Source organism: Rhipicephalus microplus, chromosome X (assembly GCF_043290135.1).
Source record: "Rhipicephalus microplus isolate Deutch F79 chromosome X, USDA_Rmic, whole genome shotgun sequence".
Lineage (NCBI taxonomy): Eukaryota > Metazoa > Arthropoda > Arachnida > Ixodida > Ixodidae > Rhipicephalus > Rhipicephalus microplus.
The window spans coordinates 130891462-130918563 of record NC_134710.1 but is presented as its reverse complement, the minus strand read 5'-3'; the positions used below and the strand labels follow the sequence as shown (position 1 = coordinate 130918563).

Sequence of the window (27102 nt, the reverse complement as noted above, 5' to 3'; positions counted from 1 at the left end):
GTCATCTAAAAAATAATAGTGGTTATAAAATAAAGTGGTATGAAAGGGCGGGGTAAGTGATCAATCCAAGCATAAAAGGGAGGGATGCTCTTCTTCAAGAAGACAAGTCCGCTTGTCAAAACGTTGGGCTTTAGTGGCATGCCGTGATAACGAATTTTTCCCCTTAATATGAGTCATGGTGCAAATGGTTGGTATTAGTTTTCTTGCTACTAACACTTACTTTTTTTAGGAAGGAGGGGGGGGGGGTAGGAGCGCACGGCAGACTCTCCCCCCTCTCACAATCTACAGTCTACAATCTAACCCCTTTGATGAGCGGTAATTGAAAGGGTCCTCTGCAAGACTGGGCGCGGGATGGACATTTTGTGGTTCAGCAAGCTCTGAGGACCTATGTGACTACATCTGGTTAATTTCTTATTAAAAATTTACAGTTTTTCATATCACTCTGGATTTAACAAATCCACTGCACGGCGCAGTTAGGTAGTCCGTGAACAGCTAGATATTGCTGTGGCAGCACTGCTGAATGTTCGCCAAAGTGTGATTTGCGAACAGCGGCTGCACTGAGCACGCTTGCAAGTGCAGTTTTCAACAAGTGGGAGGGAATCAGTTGGGTAGATTTGGAGCCAAACGATGACAACTGTGACTGTTTTAATGAAGTTTAAGAAGTGTGAGAGCACTTGCTTGTTATTTGTGGCCGACCGTATCGCTCAGTTTCTACGTGTGCTGGTGCGCCACTGCATTACGCCGGTTTCGCAATCAAGACACACAACGATGACTTAAATGTGAGCAGCAGTTGCACCAGTGCCAGATGCAGCCTACATGAGCCTACATGGGCATTTAGTTTAGCTTTGAGATAGGCATACCGACAAATATTATGCAGTGTGAAGAAGAGGCATCTACTGTTTCTTTTTGGTAAAATATCAAACAAGTTTTTGCATGACGGAATTTTCCTTTGTGGGAAAATATCATTTACAGTGCGCAGCGCAGATAGGTTGCGGCTGGGCAGTGGTGGCCGAATTACGGGGTGAGGGGTGACTCACGCATGCAGAAAAAACATCACTGATCCCTCTCTTTGGGAATCGGTATAACACGAAAGTAAAACGAGTCTTCACCGAGGTAATTGAGTGTTGGTTGTGCGTTGTTTCGCCGCAAGGGCGAAGGAATGAATGCTACAGCAACAAATTGCAATTTGCAATGTCGTGCAAAAAATGGCAAGCAGCTCAAAACTTGCAGTGCGCACCTCAAGCAGAAAGTATGCACGAAATGAGCAAACCACAAAGGACAAGCACAGACGAACAGCTGTTACAGCTAGACACTTGAAGCGCACTGCTCGAACAGAAAGATGCACGAAACCAACACACAAGTATACACCTGAACAAGCGCAAACAACTGTCACAATTCTTACTTCTTCGTGTGTAAGCAGTGCTTTCCTTTCATAAACACGGTCAAGAAAGTGAGCGAAGTTACCTTCGTGCTCTCACTCTCTTCAACCACTGTAACTTCAAAGCAAATTTGCGATGAATATACAAGAGGTACAAAGCGCCAATATCTCGAGATAAGTGCACTCGCTAGTAAGCGACCCCGCTAGACTTTGACTGCACTATGTGGAGGCGCATGCATCGCAACACATGGGGTGGCGCAAGACTTTGATATTTAGAGTGCGTGTGCCTAGCGTGCGACACTCGCGCCATCTCACTATTGATGACGAAAACGCACTGAAGTTGCTGAGCTCTAAGGATCGCCAGTGGCACATGGTGTATACAAATGTCTTGCCATTAACAAGCTAAGCAAGCAAAGAGCACATTGTGATCTAGTGGTTTGTGTTGCATGCTGAAGAGTGAGAGGTCGCTGGTATCAAACTTTAGGGTCGGCTTAGATTCGAGAATTTTAAAAAATGTGCCATTTTGCATTAAGAAAAGTGGTGCACAACTAGTACCACGTAGAAGGTTTTATAGCCGTTAGTAGTCCAGCGATGCTACTGGCTTAGGCTGCTTTGGAGCAGCTTTTGGAACAGGCAAAAACGAGTTTTGGAGCTGTAAAACTAGCTCTCAAAGCAGCTACTACAAAAAGCAAATTTAAGACATATACCACAGGCATGACAGAGGACCGGTAGAAGCACAATGTGCTGCACACTAAGCATAATAATGCTATAGAAACACATAGAATTATCAATAACACCCGTGGCTAACCCGACGATATTTAGTGGACAAAGGCAATGGTGAAACATATAGCCTGATTACTTCATTATAAAACGACTAAAGATGACGTGATTATCACTGATAAGTAGGTCCATACTTGTATACTAAATAGCATACAAACCTCCGTGATTGGACCTCTGTTAAGAAAGGTGTTTGATCTATATAACGTTTCAGAGTCTGCACATTTTTGGATGCTCTAAAAAAATGCCCTGAAGCATCATCCCATGCACAAAAATAGTCGCTACATTTGTGAATTCCAAAGTGGGCTGGGTTGTCTTTGGTCACTGCAGCAAACGTCTTGGTAATGTCTTGCAGTTGTATCGGTGTTCACCCAGCAGCACGCATGCCGACCATTTAAATATCCACAAATACAGTTTTTCGGCTGTCCAATATTTCAGATATGCATGAAAATTCAGATCCGGTTATTTATTTTATTTATTTCCAAATACTGTTGGCCGTTATGGCCGTAACAAGGTGGGCACAATAAATGTTAACATAAAACAAAAACAAGTACAACATATTGTAATGAAGACAGAACTTTAAAAAATACACAAAAGAAAAATATTTTTCTTAAAATGCTGTTAATAAAAACGTACATACATATATTGTGATGGTGGTATAGTATACAATATGAAGTAACTACATGATGTAGTTTCGAACAACATGGCAATATATGTACAATACTATAACAACACTCAATGTTCACGACATATTTTTAATGCACTTTTCAAAGCTTTCTATGCTCTTCGAATTCAGTACCGGTACTGCCAACTGATTCCACTCTTTTATCGTTCATAGAAAAAAGGAATACGCGTACACAGCAAGATTGCATTTAGGAACTGAAAACACAAATTGATTGCATGATCTGACATTGCTGGAGGGCCTGGGAACAAAATAAGGTTTAGTTTCAATATTGAGGTGTCCTTTTGATAACAAAAAAAGAAATTTAAGTCGACCGACTTTCCGGCGTTGAGCCAGCGTAGGCAATTCAAGCAACCGAAGCATTTCAGAAACAGAGTAAATTACTGAATAATGCGATAAAAAGCCTTGCTACCATCACTATTAGGCCCCATCACAAGCCAATGCGTAGTAACATCATGAATTTCGGACACCAAAGAGTTTACATTAAAACTTCCTGCCCACATGTTCAAAACAGCATTAATTACAGCTTTAATTTAGCTACCTCTATCTCGCATGCTTGAATCAGCGCTTTCAAAGGTTGACGTGTGTGCTCTCGTAGCCAATGTCTGAAAATCAGCTTTACCGCAATGCTTGAGTGGTGTGGGGTGAAGCAGACCAAAAATCCAAAGGGGCCAATGTCACGGCGCTGTGCGGTGATGCCTTTGCCGTGCAGTGGGCGTAGTCAGGCTGATGATGATGCAGTGATACCTTAACCCTTAGCGTTCCGTTTCAGGGCAGCGCCTTACAAGGTGTTCATGGTTTAAATTTCACGATTTTCTCACTGCAAGTCGTGTGCAGTTTATAAATACATGAAGCACCATTTCTTGAGGAATAAGTGAGCTTTGTTTTTTGAGGTTAACTCTTTTTACACTCTAGGATGCAGCACAATGTTCATCATGCAGCCTAGAGCGTACCCACTCGCAAGCGGTCCGCTGAGAAGCATGGTCACGTTTTCACCGCGTGCGTTTGACCCTGGTGCTTGCCGCAAAAACGAGGATGACTTTAGTAAGGAAGAGAATTACGTGCCTCCACCAGACAAGGATGACCGTTATTTGACAGAAGTGAGTGACGAAGATGACGACGATGGCATGGAGACATGTCTGTTTTTCTGCAATACCTGCGGTAACAATCCTGGCCTGCACCCAGGAGGCTGCCTTGAGCGGTATCGCAAACTGCCTAAATATCGCTAAAATGTTGCCTGCAGATTTCAGGAGTGAAATTAAATATCCTGTAAGTTTTTCTTCCTCACTTTGTGTTTTTCTTCGCGGCGCCAGAAACTGTCAAAATAGCTTTGGACCAGTAGAGGCGGAAAGTGGGTAAAAGTTTTGGACCGCAAAGGGTTAAAAGATAAGCACCGGAAATGCAGGGAGGTGTGATAGCGACAGGCTGCTTACACTCCAAGTGTGACTAATCTCTGACAACCCTTCATGATAAGCATTTTCAGCTAGGTGCTCGGTCGTGCATGTGGCCTAGCGCCGTTGTGAGCGTACAGGCCAAATGCGCCGTGCCACCGTTCTTTCCTTATGCTCCCTTTTTGGGCAAGACTGCTGAGTATGCCGCAGAGACACAATGCCTTTACAAACGAAAGGAGCTGGCCATCGCCATGTGCGGTCAGGTGCGAAGTGAGAATCATAAACATTGTCATGACAGACAGCAATGCCCTGGCAGTGACGGCATCAGATTAGTTCGCACTGTGCTGCGCACAACTAAAAACGATCGGCTTCATACAACAGCAAATTCTCCGTGTCGGTGGAAATTTTCGTATAAATAGCGCATCGTTTACGTCCACGCATGCATCAGGGAAAGCCACACGAGTCGGCCGCGCTTTGTGGGTATCACCAGCACTCATCACGAGACGCATTTTGGCAATTGGCATTTGCATGTAGTTAATTCGGAATTCATGAGAGCCCGGGCGTGCGCCAAAATGCGGAGTATGCTGGGAGAGAGAAAGAAATAGAGAGGAAAGACAGGGAGGTTAACCAAGCTTGGCTAAATTGAGCAGAATAAAAAGGTATCAATTCGCATTTTTCGACCCCCCCCCCTTTTTTGGACGATTTAGCATTTGCATATGGGCACCTTATGAGTTTTTGAATAAAGTTTGTCCCCGCAACCGCTGACGCACGCTTGAGTCACCACAAAAAGGCCAAACGCTATTTCAGATTTTTTATGACCGCAAATGCTAACGGTCATAAACGTTATGACGCATGTGCAATGGCAGCAACCGCAAAGCTTCATGCTATACAAAAACTCCCCAGTTTCGCTTCTGAAAGTTGGCATACATCCTTAGCGCAGGTTGGGTGTAGAGTCGCCAAATTTTGAAGAAATGTAACAGGATGTAGTAGCCAGGGCACTTGTGTGCAATTTGGCGTGATTGGCGCAGTAGTAGCATCACCGATAGTCCAGCCAACACCTGGCTTAAGTACACACGTGAGGTCAGCCATGAGGCGAGCCATTCGTCATTTCGAGTCGAGTCGCGCTTCGAGTAGTCTGTGTGTGACGTAGCCCAATGGCGCCAAACAAGTGGTGTCATTATTCGCACTGTTCGTGATCTATAGGTGGAGGGCAAAGTAAACAAACATGGCAGTCCGGATGAGGATAGCGAGCAAGTAGAAGGGTGTGGAAGGGTGCTGTAGAACTTGTTTTGACAAATGTGATGATACCAGGCTCTTTTTATTACGTGGCATCATGTTCCATATTAAAATAGATTACAGTGATGGGCAAAATAAAGAGGAAATAAGTATAAATTTGTAAAACAATCATCCATATGATGGCAAAAACAAAAAAACGGCTTCAGCGTAATTTGGGAGCATCGAGTGCCTCTTCATTCTCCGCTGCACTGACCTGCTTCTGTCTGCAGATGTCGCGTTGGTTTTGCATGAATAAATGTTACGACGATACACATGCCATTCTGTGTGTGCAAGTAACCCTTTGCCGCCGATGTTATGTCACCGACTGGTGTGCACCTTTGCAAATATAAGTGCAGAAAAAGATATTCCTTTTCTCTTTCCACACAAGCCAGATAATTTTTGCCGAACATCAAAAAGATGCTCGTGTCCTGCACAGTATCGTGATACAATCGATACTGAGATACAAATACACATTTCAAATGTACCTCGATACAGAAATAAAGATACTCAAAAGTACCTATGAGATACTATCTCCAAGCCTAAAAGTATCTCCAAGCCCTGCTTGTCTATACAAAATGCTACACTGAGGGTAAGGTTGCATTTTTATACAGTACCTATTGATTGTCATTGAGTTCAAAACCGAAGCGACTGATTGCTTACATATGTTATTCACACAAACGAAACAGTCTATTAACTGGACACTCTGCATGGAACAACATCATTCATTACACACATGATAGCACGACAAAAATTTAATAGAAAACTTACTTTCGGCGAGCCTCAAATAAGGCAAATACACCAGCCAGCACCGTAGCCACCAAGTTTGGCAGAACTCGAGGATGTGGACATGTGCTCCCTTCACCATGAACACTATGAGAGAGAAAAGTATGGCAAATCTGTGAGGCAGTGACGGCTCGGCCAAAATTAAGCCTTAATCAATCAACAAAGAAATTATAATACCTATTATGTTAATAATAAGTGTTGGGGTTCTATATCCCAAAAACACGATATGATTATTAGGGAAGTCTCAGTGCAGGGCTCCAAAAATTTGCACATAAACCTAAGCACATGGGCCTTTAGCGTTTCACCTCATATGAAAGGCAGCTACTGTGGCTGGAATTGGATGGTGCGGCGTTTGTGTTTGCAGGCAAGAACCGGAACTACTAGATCACTGCAGCAAGCGATTGATTGTTTTGCTAAAAGTGTAATATGTACACTGGTACTACTTTTATTACTGCGTCTTCTGAAGAAGCAGGAGTGGCCCAGAAGAATCAGACATGCTACCAACAACAACAGGACAAGTAAAGGAAGCCCTTGAGAGAATGCAAAGAGGCAAAGCCACTGGTAAAATAAGATCTGTTGAAAGAAGATTGAGAGATTGTGTTAGAAAAACTGGCCACTCCGTACACAAAGTGTCTTGTGACGGGGAGGGTACCAGAATCTTGGACGAATGCCAACATCATCTTAATTCATATGAAAGAGGCCGTCAAAGACTTGAAAAATTACAGGCAAGCCAGCTTACTGTCCATTGTCTACAACCTATTTGCAAAAATAATAGCTAATAGAATTAAGGCAACATTAGAGTTCAATCAACCAAAGGACCAATCAGGATTTCCTACAGGCTACTCCACAATAAACCATATTCATACTATCAATCGGGTGATAAGAGATATGCAAGGAATACAACCAACCCCTATACATAGACTTCACAGATAACGAGATATCAGCTGTCATGCAGGCACTGCAAAATCAGGGATTCGATGAAGCCTATATAAGCATAGTGGAAAAAATCTATGCAGGTCCAGAGTCACCATAGTTCTCTATAAAGAAAGCGACAGAATCCCAATGAAGAAGGGTGTAAGGCAGGGAGACACCATCTCTCCAATACTGTTCACAATGGCTTTACAGGACGTTTTGGAGGCCCTAGATTGGGAAGATTTAAGGCTGACAGTTAATGGAAAGTATCTCAGTAACCTCTGATTCACTGATGACATTGCACTGATGAGTAACTCAGGGGAAAATTACAGCTTATTTTTACTAAATTGGAGATGAAAAGCAGAAGAGTAGGTCTGATAACCATTACGCATACAACTACAGTAATGTGCAACAGTTGGCAGACAACAGCACTTGGCGATAGGTGGCGAGACATTGAAAGTTGGCAAAGAAATATGTCTATGTAGGACCGGTAGTAACCGGGGAGCCGAACCATGAGAGAAAAATAACTAGAAAGACTAAGGATGGGGTGGAGTGCATTCAGAGAGAATTCTCAAATAATGAATGGTAATGTATCACTAACCCTCTTAAGAAATGTATATAACAGCAGCATCTTACCAGTACTAAACTACAGAGCAGAAACCTGGAGGCTTACAAAGAGATGATGATGATTATGTGTAGTGTTTTATGGCGCAAGCGCCATTTGACGGCCAAAGAGTGCCAGGTCATTGGTGAAGTGATGTGAACAATGTTAGTGGTAGGTAGCTGTATAAGGGCCTTAAAATTCCTCGCGCTGACGCGGGTTATAACATAGAAGTATTACGATCATGGCAGTGACGTGAGCTGTGTGCAGGAAGAAGAAATGGTGAAAGGTTGTAACAATAAAACTGTGGTGAAGAGGCGACCCCCGCAGCAGCGACCTCTCTTTAGCGGTCATGCTACGAAATGCCTGGGTATATGACATAATAATTACCTACGTCTCTTAAGAATGCTAACAATGATCGACGCGTAAAAAGTGGTTCCCTACGGACAAACATTGCCAGGTGAAGTGGCAACTGTTGCCGGTAGGGTAATAAAAAGTGTTGTCTTATTAGCATGTCTAACTGTTTACACTAGATTAAAATGTGAAGTAACAGTGCTTCACCACATCTCTCATGCAATGGTGGATTGCCACGAGACAAATGGTATGAGCATGTCGTGTATGTCTGTCCCATCCTGAGCATTCTAAGTGTTACCTTTATGTGACATGATTTTGATACTGGCAGCCAATTACCAAGGTGTGGCTTAATAATAATGTGTAGTTGTTTTGTGTGTCTATCCCACGTGCTCTGCCCTTAATCTCTCAGCTTTCATTTGAGAGAGGTTTAAGGTCAAGCGCCAAGATAGATATGGGTGCACTGGCAGTGCTTTCATGAATGAATGCAGCAAGCTGGTTTGCCAACTTGTCTTGGATCTTGCAGTGCCCTGGCAACCAGCCCACTACAACATTTTGTTTGAGTGTGCACAGTGTCATAACAGTGAATAAAGCGAAACAAGGATGGAGTGTTTGTGTTTTTTCAGAGTTTGAGGAGCTTTTAGCACACTGAGGGAGTCCGTGTAAATTACTGCTTTTTGTAGTTGTAATTGTTTGACGTGTATAGCGGTCACAAGTATCACATAAGTTTTCATTGTGAAGATGCTTGTACGTATCTCGGTGTAGAGGGTCAGTATCCGAAAATGATGGGTTGACAGCAGCATAGGACACAGAAGAGTTAGACGTCGAGGCATCTGTAAAGCAGTCAGGACGCGTGTTTCATAACCTCTAAAAATGACACATCACAATCTATAGTTTGCCACTGCCACGGTGGCAGCTATTGGCACACCAATTTTTTCAGCTGGACCCTTCAGGCGAACTGAGTAGGGCTGACTCAACGAAGGCCGGTTTTCAAACAGAGCGACACTCGACAAATCATTGATAGTGGAGTATGAGGGGTGTTTCTTGTCTGCATTCACCTTGAGAATACAAAGGATATGCAAGTTCTCTGCAGATGAAGCGACCACTCATTCGACTTGACGTAGAGGCTTTCTACGGGGCAGGTGCGAAAAGCACCAGATGGATGCCCAAATGTTGGACAGGGTCGAGCATTTGCAGTGCACTTGGTGCTGCAGACTGATAAATTATCGCCCCATAATCTAGGTGCATCCGTATAAGGCTTTTATAACAACTCATAAGGCATTGTCTATCACTGTCCCATGATGTCTGCATTGTCTATCACTGTCCCATGATGTCTGCAATAAAACCTTGAGTAAATTAATTGCTTTCAGGCACTTAATTTTGAGATTTTTTTAATGTGAGGTACTAATGTGAGTTTCTTGTCCAAAATAATACCTAAAAATTTCTGTTCAGATTTAAAGGGTAGTATCTGGCCGTGCCGGTCAATTTCGAAATTGGGATGGAGACCTCTGTTTCTTGTGAATAAAATGCATGTGCTTTTTTGTAAATTAAGGGTGAACCTATTCTCACTTCCCCAGTTGGTTATCTTATTCAAGCGAAGTTAGACCTAGCGCTTGCACATTGCAAGATTGCATGATTCGAAATCTATCTGCACATCGCCGACATATGTACAATAGAACATATTGTGTGGAATACAGGAATGCTAGGTATTCATTTTTATAATAAAAAGTGTCCAACTTAGCACACCACCTTGCGGCACTCCAGTCTGCTGGACGAAAGTTTTAGACAAGACATTCCCCACTCGGACACGGAAAGTGCGATCAGACAATAACTTTGGATTTTGTTCAGCATGTTACCTCTGCGACTCAAGTGTGAGAGGTCTCACGAAATTCCCAAACGCCAAGTGGTGTTGTATGCTTTTTCCATACCAAGGAACACCGACAGGAAATTGGATGAAATCATCTCGGATCTGTGCCTCAATATCCACCACGTGGTCAATGGTAGACCTACCTTTTTCGAAATCTGCACTGGTACGGATCAAGTAGGCTGTTAGTTTCAAGAAAGTGTATGAGTCGGCGATGTATCACCTTTTCGAAAAGTCTGCATAGGCAGCTTGTCAGTGCGATAGACCTGTAATCTGTAACAGAGGATGGATCCCTGCTTTGTTTTAAAATTGGAATGACAATGGCCTCTTTCCAACTGAAAGGGATGTTGTCGGAAAACCAGATGGCAGTGCAGAAGAAAAATAAGGCTTTATTTTTGCGTTTTGAGAGGTAGGTTCTTCAACATTTCACAGACCCCACGCTCAGATCCCGGAGTGGAAGTGCTGCAGCAGTTTAGAGATGCCTGTAGCTCTGCTAAGGAAAAAGATTGGTTGTACGCCTCATAGCTTGTACATTTGGTATCTAGCTTCTTTCTGTTTCTCCACTCTTGTCTTATACCTAGAGAGTAGTGTGATGAGCTGGAAAATTGCTCGAAGTGTGCTACTAAGTGGTTTGCCTAGTCCTCCAAGCTGTCGCCTTGTGTGTCCACCAGAGGAAGTGAATATGCTTGTTTTCCTTCTCCCCTTCTCATCCTGTTGTGTATATAATGTAATGCCCGATAAAAATTTATGCCAACTTTCTCTTCTCACTAGTCGGCACATCTTCCTTTCTTGCAACCTATTGTTCTTAAAGTTTATAAGATTCTTGGACATTGGCGAGTCTCAAAGCGGCTTTCATGCCTTACTTTGTTTTTTACACGCATTGCGGCACTAATTATTCCACCACCATGGGACACGTCATTTGTCTGACGATTCACGTATTTTTGGAATAGACTTTGTTGCTGCATCAATCAAAGAAGCTGTAAAGTAGCCCACAGCCGCCTCTATGCTTAACACCCGTATGTAGGTCCAACTTAAAAGAGTCACTTTTTGGAACTCTTCCCAATCCGCTTTGTCGGTGAGCCATTTGGGAACTTGTGGACGACATACATTTGCTATTTATGTGCTGAGAACTACAGGAAAATGGTCACTTCCATATGGATTATTAATGACTTCCCATTTAAGTATAGGCAAGGGTGATAGAGATGTTATGCTGAGGTCTATTGATGAGTAGGTATTGTTAGCTATGTTGTAGTATATGTTGTAGCTCTTTTCGATTCAGTAGGCACACACCGAAAGAAAGAAGAAACTATCAGGTGACCTCGTGCATTGCAGCGAGAGTGACCCCAGGGGCTATTATGAGCATTAAAGTCTCCTAGGACAAGATAGGGTTCTGGAAGTTAGTCTATGAAGGACTCAAATTCATGTCATTCAAGAGGGTGGTGTGGAGGTATGTAGCGAAAGCAGATGGTTACGAGCTTATTCAAAAGGACTGCTCGACAGCCACCACCTCAAGGGATGTTTGTAGTGGTGCGTGTGTACATGCGATCCCTTGATTGACTATAACAGCAACACCACCGGATGATGTGGCAGCATCATCCGGATGATGTGGCAGCATCATCCCGGTCCTTTAAAAAAAATTATGTAATTACATAGAAAGTTAATGTGTTTCTATTTTAAGTATGTTTCTTGCACACACAGTACTTATGTATGTTTGTGTAGAAGTTCTTGGATATAACCGCGGTTCCTCAGCAGTACTCTGACGTTCCATTGTAGTATTTGTGTCTCCATTTTCAAATATTTATTTGGTGCTGTGTGCACAAAAACTGTCGGCTTAGGTTACAGGGTCTTTTGACCCCTATTTATCATATACAAGTACCGCAATTCAGTGGACATTCCAGGGACTTTTTTTTATAAAACGAAAGGTGGCTACTGCATACAGGAGACACGCAACCAACGCCTTAATAAGCTTCACCCCTAAAGCTCTGCTATACAGGGCTGTCAAAAGACCCTGTAACCTAAGCCGACAGTTTTTGTGCACACAGCACCAAATAAATATTTGAAAATGGAGACAAGCTGTTCACCCTGATGTCCCCTCTCAAAGCTGTAACTAATATTCAATCAAGAGGGCGAGGTGCAGCGTGCAGGCATGCCAGCAATAGAAGGGTTCTCTGGAAAAATGCTGATATCAAGTTATGCACAAGTAAAGCTGCGCATTCACCTGCGCCAGCTCGAAACAACGAGAACCAGTGGAAGAGGAAGCAAGACATGCGCTGCGGTTAAGTTGCAGTGAGTTATAACGCTTGTTAGCGAAGTATAATAAAGTTATTGCCCAAATAAAGCTGTGGCATCCGAAATTGATTTATGAAAAAGCAATTTGCTTGCTCATTATTGTAAAGCCATGTGGTCACTTCATTTTAACGATATTGTTACGGGTAACTTATTTAATAAATTAAATACGGTGCACTGTGCTCGGCGAACAAGATGGCGACAGTTCATAAACAACCACCCACCAACGTCGTCTTTCTCTTTCTTCCAAACAGGCTGTGCCGGCTGTTGCGTATCATGACCCCCCGGTGGTAGAAGCACCGTCTCGGTGCTTGAGAGACTCGGATGCCGTAGAAGGAGGGTGATAGGGCTTGAGCCGAGCTATGTGCACGATGTCACTCGAAGGTGATGATGATGACGTTGAATCGGCTGGAACGATCTCGTATGTAACGTCAGTCACCTGGCGAACGACGCGGTATGGTCCAGTGTAGCGTGACAGTAGTTTTTCAGAAAGCCCTACACGCCGAGTGGGGGACCAGAGGAGGACAAGGGAACCCGGTGAAAAGTGCACGTTTCGATGATGGGAATCGTAGAGCTGTCTTTGGCGCTCCTGTGAAGCCTGCAGGCGGCTGCGGGCGAGTTGGCGTGCGTGGTTGGTTCGCGCGATGGCTTCGCCGACATACTCAGTGACCGAGGGCAGCAAGGTGTCAAATGGTAGGGCGGGTTCTCGGCCGTATAGAAGATGGAATGGTGAATAGCCGGCAGTGTCGTGACGTGACGAATTATATGCGAACGTCACAAATGGCAAATGAACGTCCCAGTCCCGGTGGTCGGCCGCTACGTATTTAGAAAGCATGTCGGTTATGGTGCGGTTGAGGCGCTCCGTAAGACCGTTCGTTTGTGGATGGTACGAAGTGGCAAACTTGTGCTTGGCAGAGCAAGAGCGCAGGATTTCATCAACGACAGCTGATAGGAAGGTGCGGCCCCGGTCAGTGAGAAGTTGGCGTGGAGCTCCGTGTACTAAAATAATATCATATACCAGAAAGTCCGCCACATCGGTTGCGCAACTCGTCGGAAGTGCTCGTGGGATAGCGTACTGTGTCGCATAGTCAGTGGCGACAGCGATCCATTTGTTGCCTGAGCTGGAGATCGGGAATGGGCCAAGCAGGTCGAGGCCAACTCGAAAAAAAGGTTCGATGGGAATGTCGATCGGCTGAAGGAATCCAGCTGGTAGGGAAGATGGCTTTTTGCGGCGCTGGCAGGGTTCACAAGCGGCGACGTAGCGTCGAACAGAGCGGGCAAGACCAGGCCAAAAGAAACGACGACGTACACGGTCGTATGTGCGAGAGACGCCCAAGTGGCCCGCCAAAGGAGCGTCATGAAGTTGGTTGAGAATAGTCGCACGAAGATGTGCTGGTATGACGGGGAGCAAGTCATGGCCATATGGATCGAGGTTACGGCGATACAGGATGCCGTCTTTTACCAGAAACATTTGTAGAGATGCGTCGCGAGGCCTTGACTCAAGTTTGCCAATGATGGTTCGCAGGGAAGCATCCAGGCGTTGTTCGTGCCTAAGGTTGAGTAGCTGCGTCACAGACAGAAGGTCTGGAAAGGTGTCAGTATGGGCAGCCTCTTCCACGGGGTAGCGTGATAAGCAATCAGCATCTTGGTGTGACCGCCCTGTTTTGTACGTTACGGTGAACGTGTATTCTTGTAATCGTAGGGACCAACGAGCGAGGCGTCCTGTGGGATCCTTGAGTGAGGCCAGCCAGCAGAGCGCGTGATGGTCGGTGACTACCCGGAATGAACGCCCGTATAAGTATGGGCAAAACTTGGCGACTGCCCACACGAGAGCGAGACACTCACGTTCCGTGATTGAATAGTTGCGCTCGGCTGTAGATAGTAGGCGGCTTGCATATGCTATAACACGGTAATGTCCGCGTTGATGTTGCATTAGCATTGCCCCGATGCCATGCCCACTAGCGTCAGTGCGAACCTCGATTGGAGCTGATGGATCAAAATGGGCTAAAATCGGCGGTGTTGTAAGGAGCGTTGTGAGCTGGGAAAAAGATGAGGCTTGATCAGCGCCCCAGAAAAACGGGGTGTCCTTCTTCAGGAGGTTTGTGAGTGGGCGTGCAATGATGGCGAAGTCCTTAACAAACCGTCTAAAGTAGGAGCACAAGCCCACAAAACTGCGAACGTCCTTTGTTGACTTCGGAACAGGAAAGTCCGTGACGGCGCGAATTTTCTCGGGATCCGGGCGAACTCCTGCGGCATCGACGATGTGGCCAAGTACGGTTATTTGACGACGAGCAAAGTGGCATTTCGACGAGTTCAGTTGAAGTCCGGCTCGACGAAAAACTTCAAGAATCGCCGATAAACGCTTGAGATGGGAGTCAAATGTGGGCGAGAAAACGATAACGTCGTCTAAATAACATAAGCAGGTTGACCATTTAAACCCTTGGAGCAACGAGTCCATCATTCTTTCGAATGTGGCCGGCGCATTACAGAGACCAAAGGGCATAACTTTGAAGTGATAAAGCCCGTCAGGAGTGACGAATGCGGTCTTTTCACGGTCGATCTCATCCACAGCGATCTGCCAATAGCCAGATCGAAGGTCGATAGTGGAAAAATACTTAGCACCGTAAAGGCAGTCTAAGGCATCGTCGATTCTAGGCAACGGATAAACATCTTTCTTCGTAATTTTGTTGAGATGCCTATAATCTACACAAAAGCGCCATGTTCCATCCTTCTTTCTGATCAGGACGACAGGAGAAGCCCAGGGGCTACAAGAGGGTTCGATTATGTCTTTTGCAAGCATCTTTTCGACTTCCTGTTGTATGACTGTGCGCTCGGACGCGGAAACACGATATGGACGTCGGTGAATGAGACTCGCGTCACTGGTATTGATCCGATGAGTAACAACACTCGTTCGGCTTAAGGCCGTGCTGGCGAAGTCGAAAATGTCACTATAGGACTCCAGGACGTGACGAAGGGCTTCGGCTTGATCAGGAGCGAGGTCTGATGGTACCATGTGGTCAACGTCGACGCCCGATGAACGTGTTAGAGTTGGTTCATTGTCTGAGGTGCAGCAATCATCCACTCTGAAGGGTTCAACCGTATGGTCTTGTAGAGCAGTAATTTTGGCCAGGGAGATACCTTGTGGAAGAATTTGGGCAGTGAGGGCAAAATTGACAATAGGAAGGCATGTGCGGTTTCCAACGATTGTCAAAATGATGTGCGGAACAGCGACGCCATGCGTAAGCATCACGGCCTGAATTGGTGCCACCATGTAATCGCCGTCAGGTACAGGTGGTGTAGAGAAGAGGTCGATATGTGTGACACAGTTAGGCGGAAGGCGTGCGAAATCAATGCAGCAAAGGCGACTTTGGGGTGGGTTGGTCAGAACAGAAAGTAGAGGCATTTCAAGGTCAAGACAGCCGGCTGAACAATCTATACGGGCCGAGTGAGCGATTAGAAAATCCATGCCTAGAATTACTTCATGAGGACAATTTTCTATAACGGTGAAAAGAACAGCAGTGCTTCTATCGGCGATAGTCACATGGGCAGAGCACATGCCAATAATCGCGGCAGTTCCCCCGTCGGCGACTCGAACGGCTCGGTTCAAGGCGGGTGTGACAACTTTCTTTAGGCGGCGACGAAGAGCAGCACTCATTATGGACACATGCGCGCCGGTATCGATCAATGCGCGCACAGGTACATTGTCTAATGTAACGTTCAACAGATTCCGGGTCGTCGGTAATGTTACACGAGGATTTCTTGCAGAGGTCGTCGTCAATGCAGCTTCACCTCCAGAAGCTGCACTGCCTAGTTTTCCGGTCGGGGGCGCTGCGAATAGGTCGGAGAGGCAGGACGGCGTTGTGGGGGCGAACGAGATTGACGGCGAGCAGGGGATGGTGAGCGGGCGTAGCGAGGTCTCGTCAGAGGTGCGGCAGAATCAGAAGATGTGGTCGGCATAGGGGAACCAAAATCAAATGTTGAGGACGACTGGTGGTCAGAAGTGGCTTGGGTAGGAGGCCCATAGCGTACCGGCGGTTCATAAACATCGAATGCGATGTACCGACAGTTCATAAACAACCAGCCACCAACGTCGTCTTTCTCTTTCTTCCAAACAGGCTGTGCCGGCTGTTGCGTATCAATATCATTGAACGCTCTAAAAATTGCTACTTAATAATATAGAAAACACGCTAAACCTCGTTTGACAGTCAATGTCTGCATGCAAGCCATGATTTAATGCCATGAAAGCCACATGTAGATCACCAAATAGTATGATATGTTTTCAACAATTTTTTGCCAATCTGCTGTTTGCAGTAAGGTATAAGAGATGAAAACAACATACAATATACTGTGTGTTGCAGGGTGTGGTCTGTAGATGAGGTAGCTAATGAATAATTCAAAAACAATATATGAAAATATGGTACGTAATCACAGTTTTAGAGGCGAGGCTTCTAAAGCCGTGGGTTTGTCCATGGATGTCTGTGACCGGTTCATAACCCCCTAGTTGTATGACTCACTCAGCATGTGGCACTAGTCTGAGTGACAGACAGACAGACAAATGCACGGACGGACAGAAGCAAAAACAGATGGATGGATGTACGCTTTGCCCCACTCATCATGAATGATGATGAGTAGAACAAAGTGTTTGTCTGTCAGTGCTATGCTGTGCTCCGCGGATATGCTGGACAGACGCTTGAACGAACGCACTGACAGAAGCATGGACGGAAGCACGGATAAACGCTTCGCCCCACACATCATCATTCCTTCCGTGGATATGCTGTGATATTTCCCTTTTCTTTCGACAGCAAGTACTTTATAATTTTTTTCCTGCCAGCTGGCAAATGGCAAACTGTTTTTACAGTTTTGTGGAATGCACACAACACACAGACACATTGAAAGGTGATGCGACTTAGGTGCGTGTGTTTCACATCTTTAACCTATATAAATGGTTAACGACTAGTCCAAATTTAATGTGTTAATGCGGCTTGCATTGACTGTATTTTTCTGCTGCGAGCAACTCTAACTGTTAATGTCACTTTAAAAAAAGACTAGAGACTAGATATCTAAGAGCTTCACACTCCCGACAAAAAAACTTTGTATTTCTTTCATGTTGTTTGAGTAGCACACGTTTTGACGCAACAAACTCTGTATGGACGGACGGACGTGGCCTGCTGATGATTCACGGTTTGCCGATAAAACCCTTCAAAGCTTCGCGCCACTCATCATCATTCTCTCTGTGGATATGCTGAGCTTTTTTCTCTTTTCTGGCGCGCTCCAAAGAGCTGTGCCTCTCCTTTGGCGTCTCAGATGCCGAAGGAGTGAGACTTGTACCCATCACCTCTTGTGAGGTGGCGCATGGTGCCTGCTCAGGAGGCACGTTCACAGAACTTTCGGACTTGCAGTGGTCCGGGGTCCAGCAGACATGGGAGTCTGCTAGTCCTGCTTGTCAAATGGTGGAGCAGGCTGCTCCAGTTGAAGGCACTGATGGCACGACCCCGGCCACACTCAGTGTGAAATTCGCAGGTGCCGAAACGTGTGACATGGCGCCCCAACGCACCACAACGTCAAGAGAGGGATAAGACAGGTTGTATAGTGAAAGACGTTTACGTGCTTCTTGGAAGTTGAATTTGATTTTCAGTTCTATTTTTCCTTTTCCTTTTTCCACTAGGGGCAAGATCGTTAGTAAGCAGGATGATCTCCTTCGCAGTTCGCACAATGTTCTGCTGAAGCACAAGTGTCGGACGAGTGTTCAATGAATGAGCATTTTAAGCAAGTAGGGTGCCCTCTGCCACTTTACGATTCATGTCCGAAGCACTGACACTTGAAACAACAGCGGGGATCGCGTATGTAGGGTCGGACACTGAGCTTGCAATAACCAGTTTTAATGAATTCGGGTAGGTCGCTGGTTCCAAAGGTAATTATAATAAGTTTTGTAGGAATTTGTTTGTCATCAAGCCTGATCATACTGCCATCCTGATCTTGCCATCCTTCTAACAGTTCGCTCTTGCTCAGCTCGAGATAGTCATCGTCAGAAATTACACCACAGACTGTATTTATACACCTGTGTGGGCCCAGTGAAACAGGAGTATTCCCAAATGATACAATTTTGCACAGTATGCTGCATTGTGCCTTGTCTCAAACTTCAAAAAGGAGGTTGCCACTTCCCATCTTTGTGACTTTGTAGCCTGGACCAATTTTTTGAGTAAGGGTTTTTGAGACTAGGAAAGGTGAAATGGCACGAACTTTCTTCTTTTTGTTTTGACTATGGATAACAAGATATTTTGGGAAGGTCTGCTTTGGTTTGGTTAGGGTGATTCTGTTATCAGTGTGCACCCCTCTTGAGGGAGCTATCAGGAAAGGGGGAAAAGTGTTTGCCATGCGGAGAGCATATATTTCAGCGGCGATAGTGACTACCCACCACTGAGCCAAACAAGAAAACGTTACAAGAGAGAGAGGAAGAGAGAGATATGGTATGAAGAGAGAGATATGGTATAAAGAAAGGCAGGGAAGTTGACCGGAAAGAAAGTATCTGGTTTGCTGCCCTGAACTGGGGAAGGGGGATAGAAGACAGTAAGGAAAACGGAATGAGAGAGAGAGTGGGAGGGAAGCAAAAACACACACACTAGAATGTCACAAACGTTCGATGAGGCAGGTCGATCGCAAAAACTTCTGGAGGGCCTTCGTCGCTTTTCGGCGTGAAGTTCGATCTTTCGTCATTCCAAAATTAATTTTCCGGAAAGCGGCTCGTCGCCGAGGCATGTAAACACTGCTGACAGGGACTGTCTCCCCTGTCAGAGACAAGGTTGAATATGAAACACTTGGAGACACCAGCCATGCATCGCTGGTATAACCTAATTTAATTACACTGTGTTGATTAGCTACAACACATTAACCTTCACCTCCAGAAAACTTCAAAGTAAACGGAAAAGAAAAGAAGACAGGAAAGATAAAAAAAGGAGAGAGAAAGACAAAGATGCAGGGAGAAAGAGATAGAAAAAGGCGACAGTCAGTTTCCCCTGAGTGGGTCAGTGCAGGGGTGCAGTCTACGTGAAGATGGGGCTAAAGGGTTGTATTGCCTCTGCCGCGGACCTTAAGGTCCAATCACCCGGCATTGGCTCAACCCCCAGGATCTACTTTTCTCCAGACACGGTTAGGCCACGTACAGTGACGTGTGGGAAGGAGTCGAAATCCCCCTCATTGGCTCGGGTCTGTGGTGTCGCCACACACCAAACGCCTGCTTGGGCAGATGTCCTTGCGGGGAGCTTACAAAGAGAGTTCAACTTAAATTGAGGACAACACAGCGAGCGATTGAAAGGAAAATGATAGGTGTAACTTTAAGGGATAGGAAGACAGCAGAGTGGGTCACGGAACAAATGAGGGTTAAGGCTATCACAGTTTAAATCAAGAAGAAGAAATATATACATGGGTTGGGCACATAGCGCGTAGGTAGGGTAACCGCTGGTCATTAAATGTAACTGACTGGATTCCAAGACAAAGCAAATGCGTGAGAGGGAGACCGAAAATTAGATGGGCAGATTAGAAAATTTGCAGGTACAATGTGGCAGCAGAAAGGACAGGATTGGATTGACTGATGGAACATGAGAGAGGCCTTTGCCCTGCAGTGGATATAGCCAGGCTGATGATGAATGCTATTATGTGAACAAGCTAAATATGCCACAACCAGACCTTGCGTCAGCTCACAACCAAAACCCGCTGCTAGAACATGAGCACGACTATTGATAAGGTAACCATAATGACACAGTGCACCAGACACCGCATTAGATGCCATTTAATTGATATTATGACAGTGAGTCCAGACATTCACGTTTGGCCTTCCAAGATCAAGCTTTACGACTTTGAGTTTTATTTTAAAGCTTCCCTTTCCATAAAATACCACTATGTCATTTTCAACCAATTTACTTTGCAGTTTACTGAGGCCAATTTCATTTTACCCCTTCCAAAAGCAATATACGTGCACATGTTCAGCCCATAAACAGTGCAGCAGGAAATGAAGAGCTACGTGATGACATAAGTTGTGCGGCAGTGAGGTTTCTTTATTGGGACACTATGAATTGCAAATTTAGCTAAGCTATTAGTGGCATGTCAGGCTGCAGCATCCTGTAAGAGAACCGGCGAGCAAAGTTGCTTCAGCTCATTGGATCAACAAGTGTTGTGTCTCACAACCCCATCAACGCCATGATCCACACGTCTGTAGCCACATTTTCTCCCCAAGGACACCACCTCATTTCCTGTGTTTACATTCATCTGTGTTTCTTCTCAGATAACTTTAGCTCTTCTTCATGATTCTTTGTATGCAGAGAAAGAAAGCTGTTTGCAGATTATCAGCAGACTAGAGGGAAAAAAAAAAAAATTCGAGCAGCTGGCACCACTGCAGCACCTCGTGGCATAGAAGTGGGCCATGTGCTTCCTTCTGCATGGCCTCTGTGGTCCACTTTGGCAGTACGACGTAGTGGTGCCAGTGTTGATTGCAGAGACCATACAGAGAGAAGCGCAGCTGAAACCTTCTAAAGTAATGCAATCGCCGACATTGGCTGTGTGTTCTACAACAAGGAAAAGTGCAGTGCTGAGAAGGAAATTACCATGCGATTGTCTGTAGCTGCTTAGACACAAGATGCATCAATTAATTTATGGTGTGAATTATTTTATGATGCTGTAGTGTAGACAACAAAGGGCTCCACATCTCGCTCAGTTGCACGGCATGCACTTAAAATTGATTTTAAATATGTTCTATTTGCCCTTATTATTTCGTAGATGTGTATGTCTCCCCCTAAATCGATCTCACTCATTATCTTGTCTTCAAAATTTTTGCCAGTGCTTCTTTTAACGAGCCATAACATGGACCCCCGACGAATTATGACTTTCAGTGAAAACTAGAAGAGGGTGTATTATGCCTATACAGACATAAAAAGTGGGCCATAAAAGAATACTTCAGTGCAAAACTGGCCTTAGAAGTTGCTGGCTGTAAGTCCAGCCCCCAGCCAGTGACCACTACCTTGTCGCGGTGACTTCACATGCATCTAAAAGTGGTGCCATCGTCTTCTACTACTGTTTCAGCCATGAAGAAAAAAGCTAAAATATCTCGATTTCACGGGCAGCTGACAACGAAACAACATCATTTACCAGAATCAAGACGCTCACAGAGCCAGCTGTTTGTTAAGTCAGGGCTCGTGAGTGCACCAGTGTAGCCAGACTCCCAGGGCACTAGTGGGAATAATAAATTAGGTGCCCAACTAAATGCACTAAAATTTTGCCAGCTTATTTGTGAATGTTCAAGGATTAACTCAATGACACTGATTATGATCGAAATTTGGACTTCCTGGCCCTTATAAGGTTACACATATCATTTTCCTTTCCATTGCTCGCTGCATCATTCTCAGTTTAAAGTAGTCGTGAAAAGGTCGCTTTTACAACAACAATGCGGCACTATCAGCAGCTACATGCGCTAACTAGGTGACATCAGCCGGAGTAGACCTGCATAGACGCTTTGCCTATTGGGAAACACGAAACTCCCTGGCATTTGCGAGCATACGCAACGAACAGTCATCAGCATTTGCCACACCCACAAAAATGCTGCTTAATATGACAGGAGCTGCAGAGTTCAAGTTAGCATGGATTGCGTATGGCAAAGGTGCCAATGGGTGTCCCAATTACGTGAGCTCGCAAGTACCATGAAATTATGCATTCCTCGATAGGGAAAGCATCCATGCAGGTCTACTCTACTCCCGCCCACGCCATCTGGTTAGTGCGTGTGGATGCCGGAGGTTCTACATAGTCGCTTTAGGAGCGACCTTTTCACAACCCCTCTAAGTTGAACCCTTTTAAGTTTATGCTGCAGGTTGCTGCCTCTGCTCATGTCCTAATTAATCCAAACAATTTTAGAAGCGCGCAGAGTGTGAAGCATATGCAAATGTCCAATGCCAAAGAGCAAGAATAATGTTAGTGTCCAATTGAACAAAGTGGCATAGTCTACATACAATGGTAATCAGTGGGAACCATGGAATAACAACATACACAACATAGCACATGCTTATTTGATGTCATCCATCTCAGTACAATATGTTCCTGCCTGGAATCCCCCACAAAATGCAGTCATAGCAGCTAGAAACCAAGGAACAGTTCTTACTTTCAGCAGCTGACACGTTCACATGTTCCATATTGAGCACACAATGTAGAAGATGCAACAAACCTCCGCACGAATTCCTGCACAGCCTCCAATCCAGAATTCTGACAGTTTAATGACTGGATGTATTCCTGGACAAGCATACGTGTCATTGGGTACTTGCCAAAATCCTGTAAAAGAAAAAAGTAGTAAGAAATTAGAATGCTCTAAATAAACTGCTTAATAAAAGAGAAATAAATAGGACATATAAATTACCATGTTGCGTTTCAGTATTCGCTGAACCACAGGAGTGTACATCTCAAAAACCAACTTTGATCGAGGACATTCTCTACAGTGCTGCAAAGACAAAGTGGTTGAAACAAAAACAAGTCAGAAGATATATAATGGCAGAAAATTAGGCAAGTTACACCACTCATCAAAAGAAAACAATAAATAATTTACAAAGAGCATGTCAGAAGTGTACTGTCTACATGAATTGAAACAAGACATAACTTTCAGTATGAAAACTGGTATTCACAATTGCTCGAAATCACCACATCATGTCTCTTCAAAACTGGCTGCTAAAAATAAGATTGCTTCTGATGCAAATGGTCGAGACAAAATTACGCCGATATCACAAACTGAATGTGATGGAAACAAAAGTATGAGCGTTACATAGCCCTAAACTGCTGCATTCCAATCCAAGAGGATTGTACTTTGTTGGAGAAGTTGTCAGGCATGTGTCAGGTATGTGAATAACTAAAGAGAAATACAAATGTTGAGATGAAAACAAGTTGCACTGTCTAGATTGAAACTTGTCTTCAACGAACACAACTTGCCAGCGGCAAGTTGTCTGTAGAAGTGTGCGATTACCATCCCCTATATCTCTTTTGGTTTCATTACCAGCTGGTTTTCCTCAATGATGTTTAGTAGAAATCACACAGTAAACGCTTGTTCACAGCAAACAAAAACAATGGCCAAGCTAGCATGCCACAGTGTTAAAGAAAAAAGGCGAATAAAGTCACCAGCTACAGCCAATAAGCTCTATAAAGCAGTAACATCAACCTTATGTTCACCACTGTTGACCTTCAAGGCACACTCGAAAATCACCGTCTCCTAGGTTGAAACCCAGAGCTTGCCATTTCACAAATGTTCATCAATTGCATTTTTAACACAGCAGCAGCTTTCAACGTGATCGTCCAGAGACTTCCATATTCCAGTTACTTGTAACAGTTTGCCACCTTCCCATCCCCCACAGCAAGAACTCATAAAGGCGCTTACCGTAGCTTTACTAATAGTTTTACAGCAGAGCTGTTAAGGTCAGGATATGTGTCGGCCATGTGTTATAGATAGAGAATGATCATCATCATCATGAGCTGACAAGCACTCGAACACTCCCCAAGCACTCTGTACAGATGGCTAACAAGAGAAGCTGCGATGTGCGAACCCTAATTGGTAGACCAGAATGCCGAGTAGTGGGAGTAACCAATTTTTGCGGCACATAACGCAATACAGGAGTTTTTTACAGAAGGAAAAGTTTTTTACAAAAAGGGTTGGTTTAGCTGCAGGCATGGAGAGAAAGACACAGACTTAAGAAAAAGACATAAGGAGAGCAAGCATAGCCCCGTATACATAGTATAGTACATCGAGCAAAGAGTGGGACAGAGACAGGTGAGAGAGTAAAAGCCTATAGCCAAGTCAGGACAACCTAGGCACCCATGAGCTCTGCTGTGACCCAGCCGTGCACGAGTTTGTACAAGATGTGCTAATTTTTTGGCCAGGCAATTTGGCACATATTTAGAAATGAACAAAAAATGGTCAAACAGATACATACACAAGGTAGGACACAACGTTGCAAGAGTTGTAAGATTCTGAAGACTTCAAAAACAAACAAGGACATTTATCTAGGTCAACTTGCATGCCATAAAACTCTGGTTCTGGAGCTGGCAGAGTAATGAAATTGATATTACTGGATTTCTTTGATTATGCAGATGGCAGTAGTACCCTCTGTTGAGCAAAATCATGAAAATAATTTTTCATGATACTATATTTCGAAAAAAGCTATGATGGGCCAAACAAAAATAATTTCAAATGAGTTAAACAAAAATACACCTCCAATTTGAAATGAACCCATGTGTATGAAGTGATGTGACTTGAATAATAAATTTCTAAAACTCATGCTTTGTTCTGAGGCCCCAGCTCCCCAAAGTTATTCACACAATTTTAATGGAGTTCTTACAGAAGACTGTACCAAAATCTCAGCACCTAGAGTTTATTTTTCTTCAGGGTACCTTAACACATTTAGCAGATGATGTTAGCACAAGGGAAGTTAATAATAAGCACACCAAGTAATAAGTTTCATGGCTCTATACAATTTGACCCTTGGGCAAACAGTGAACATTTTTTGCCATTAACATTTTTTGCCATTAAAATATCAGACTGTTTCGAAACAGCATCATCCCTTTCACATTTCAGTCCTAGGGTCCTTGTTTGTAGGAGCAGTGGCACAAAATTTCAAGCTTGAGATGCGGCCTTCTCTAGAATGCTTGACATACATAAGCTTTTTAAGCAAAGTATGAATTACGTCCATTACATAGAAGTTAATTTATTTCCAGGGCAAACAACGTAGAAAGCCACAACGTGGCATTTAGCACCCTGCAACATTGACAGCACTATGACATGTTCATCGGTTCCCCAGGCCCTGCCCAAGGCGCTGAGTGACGATGCACTAGTAACGACAATGTCAACGATCACAGGGTTGTCATTGTGGTACCGACTGGCAGCAGCACTTGGCAGCGGCTTGACTTCGATTATTAGCGTTGGTGTGTTGGTTCATTTCAAATCCGGCATCTTCTCCGTGCTTTCAAGGTGTATCAACTCTTTATATGAGTTGCCGTGTGCTCCTCAGTGTGTGATACTCTTTAGCGCCAATCTCAACTGCATTAAATGCTAGCATGTTGTGAAACAGCTGTGCATGACTGTCACCAGTGGCGTTTCAAGTACTGCAAGAAGGAATGTCTATGCTGCAGAGAGCTCCGATGGTTAGTTACAACAGCTTCCAAGCAGGACCGTGCATGCAATGCACGTCTTTTGACGCGTCTCCATGGTGAAGTGAACACTGGCCTTACAATCCCAGAGACTATGTGAAAATAGAGAAGACGCTTACAGTGCTGTCCTTGAGATTTTGACAGCAACAAAGGCGAGATGTGCTAAAATGAACGGCTGTCTGGGGACAAGATGCGCAGAACGTCAAGAGCCCGTGTGTGCATGTGGGTCGGTGGGCGGTAAAAGAAGGTGAGCTCAGTTTTGTGAAATAATTGGCATATGCGAATGAAATGCGAACATATTTCACCTTTGCAAGAGCCCTCCAACACTTTTGAAACACCTATTTGAAACACCGCATCAGCATTTAGCGGTGCTCACCAGAACTATTGCGAGCAAAAATGACGATGGATGGTGCAAGCCTATAATTGGGTAAATGTAATGTTATATTCGATTATGGCATGGCATCACAACTGAGATTGCTATTATGTTTCATTTTCCTTTTTTGTGCTTTTTCATTAAACCCTGAACTGATGCTGTTACAACAAAAATGACCACTACAACAACAAAGCACAGCAGAGGCACTGGCTACCATTTCGCCTCTAAATTTTTCACTTGCACGGGTCAGATGTTTATATCAAAGGCCTTTTTTTTTTTCTTCCCTCAGCTTGCTTCTGTGCATTTTCAAGCTGTCTGTTTTCACGGGTGGGATAGGCTCTTGATTGTTATTGAAGCAATGAAGTAATAGCCTTTGTTGAAGTGATGTTGCTGAACACTTATAGTTCATCCAGCGACTCATCGAACAACCATCGAAGGGTCAACAGCACTTTACCACCCTGGTCTTTCCACACATTCTTTCCTAGGAATGAGAGGAGGGAGTGACATATAGTGTAGTTGCAAAGAACTGTAGAAAATACCTTGCCTCAAAACAGTGGCGCCTGCTCACATTCTCACAAGTCGGGCATCAGGCACCTCGCTTGTTACTATGGCAACGACATCTATAATACATTGGAAAGACAAGCAACAATGGTGTGCAAGCTCCAACAACATAAGAGCTTCCACCTAATTTTATTGAGAGAGCCAACCAATGCTACAGGGTGAGTCAGAGTACATAAAATGCGGTATAGTGACCCACAAAAATCAAGTTGAGGGTAGGCATTTTTTTCTTGTACTTTGAATATTCTAAATCGATTGAATTCTGACTGCATGTCATTATTGCTGCCGTTCTTGCTGCATTGATTGGTCCATACTTCAGTCTCTATTATAGAACCCATGCATAAAAAATTGGGGCTTGAATAGTGTTGGAGGGCCCCTTCAAGTCGACTGACCATTTGTGTTAAATAAACCATTCGTTATTGTTAGCCCACTGAACCCCTGTCCTGCGCACAACGCTTTTTCGTGTTCTGTGTTTTTATCAGCTAGCACGACCTAAGCGTGCATCTCCAAGTGAAATCTCAGAGTTTCTCAGCCCTACGTTGATTTTAGAATAGATGCTTTGCTAAGGATCGTAGCGAAAATGATTCACGACATCGCAAATCCCATCCATTTCCTATTCCTCAGTGCTTTCTTCATCACTTGTAGACACTGAAAATAGCGGTGAAAATGGTGGTGGTGATGAACACATTACTACCCATGTGTGCCTA

At 44.4% G+C, this 27102-nt stretch overlaps 1 protein-coding gene across 1 annotated transcript in view; it reads right to left on the bottom strand.

Annotated features, from left to right (window-relative positions):
- The window catches only part of LOC119176465 (C-Maf-inducing protein), a 71142-nt gene that overhangs the window by 20229 nt on the left and 23811 nt on the right, over positions 1-27102 (bottom strand). Inside the window, exons 6-8 of the mRNA XM_037427754.2 lie at positions 22694-22774; positions 22505-22608; positions 6272-6373 (exon numbers count right to left, since the gene is read on the bottom strand). Coding sequence (XP_037283651.2) covers positions 6272-6373; positions 22505-22608; positions 22694-22774 — 287 coding nt within the window. The remainder of the gene's footprint in view (positions 1-6271; positions 6374-22504; positions 22609-22693; positions 22775-27102) is intronic.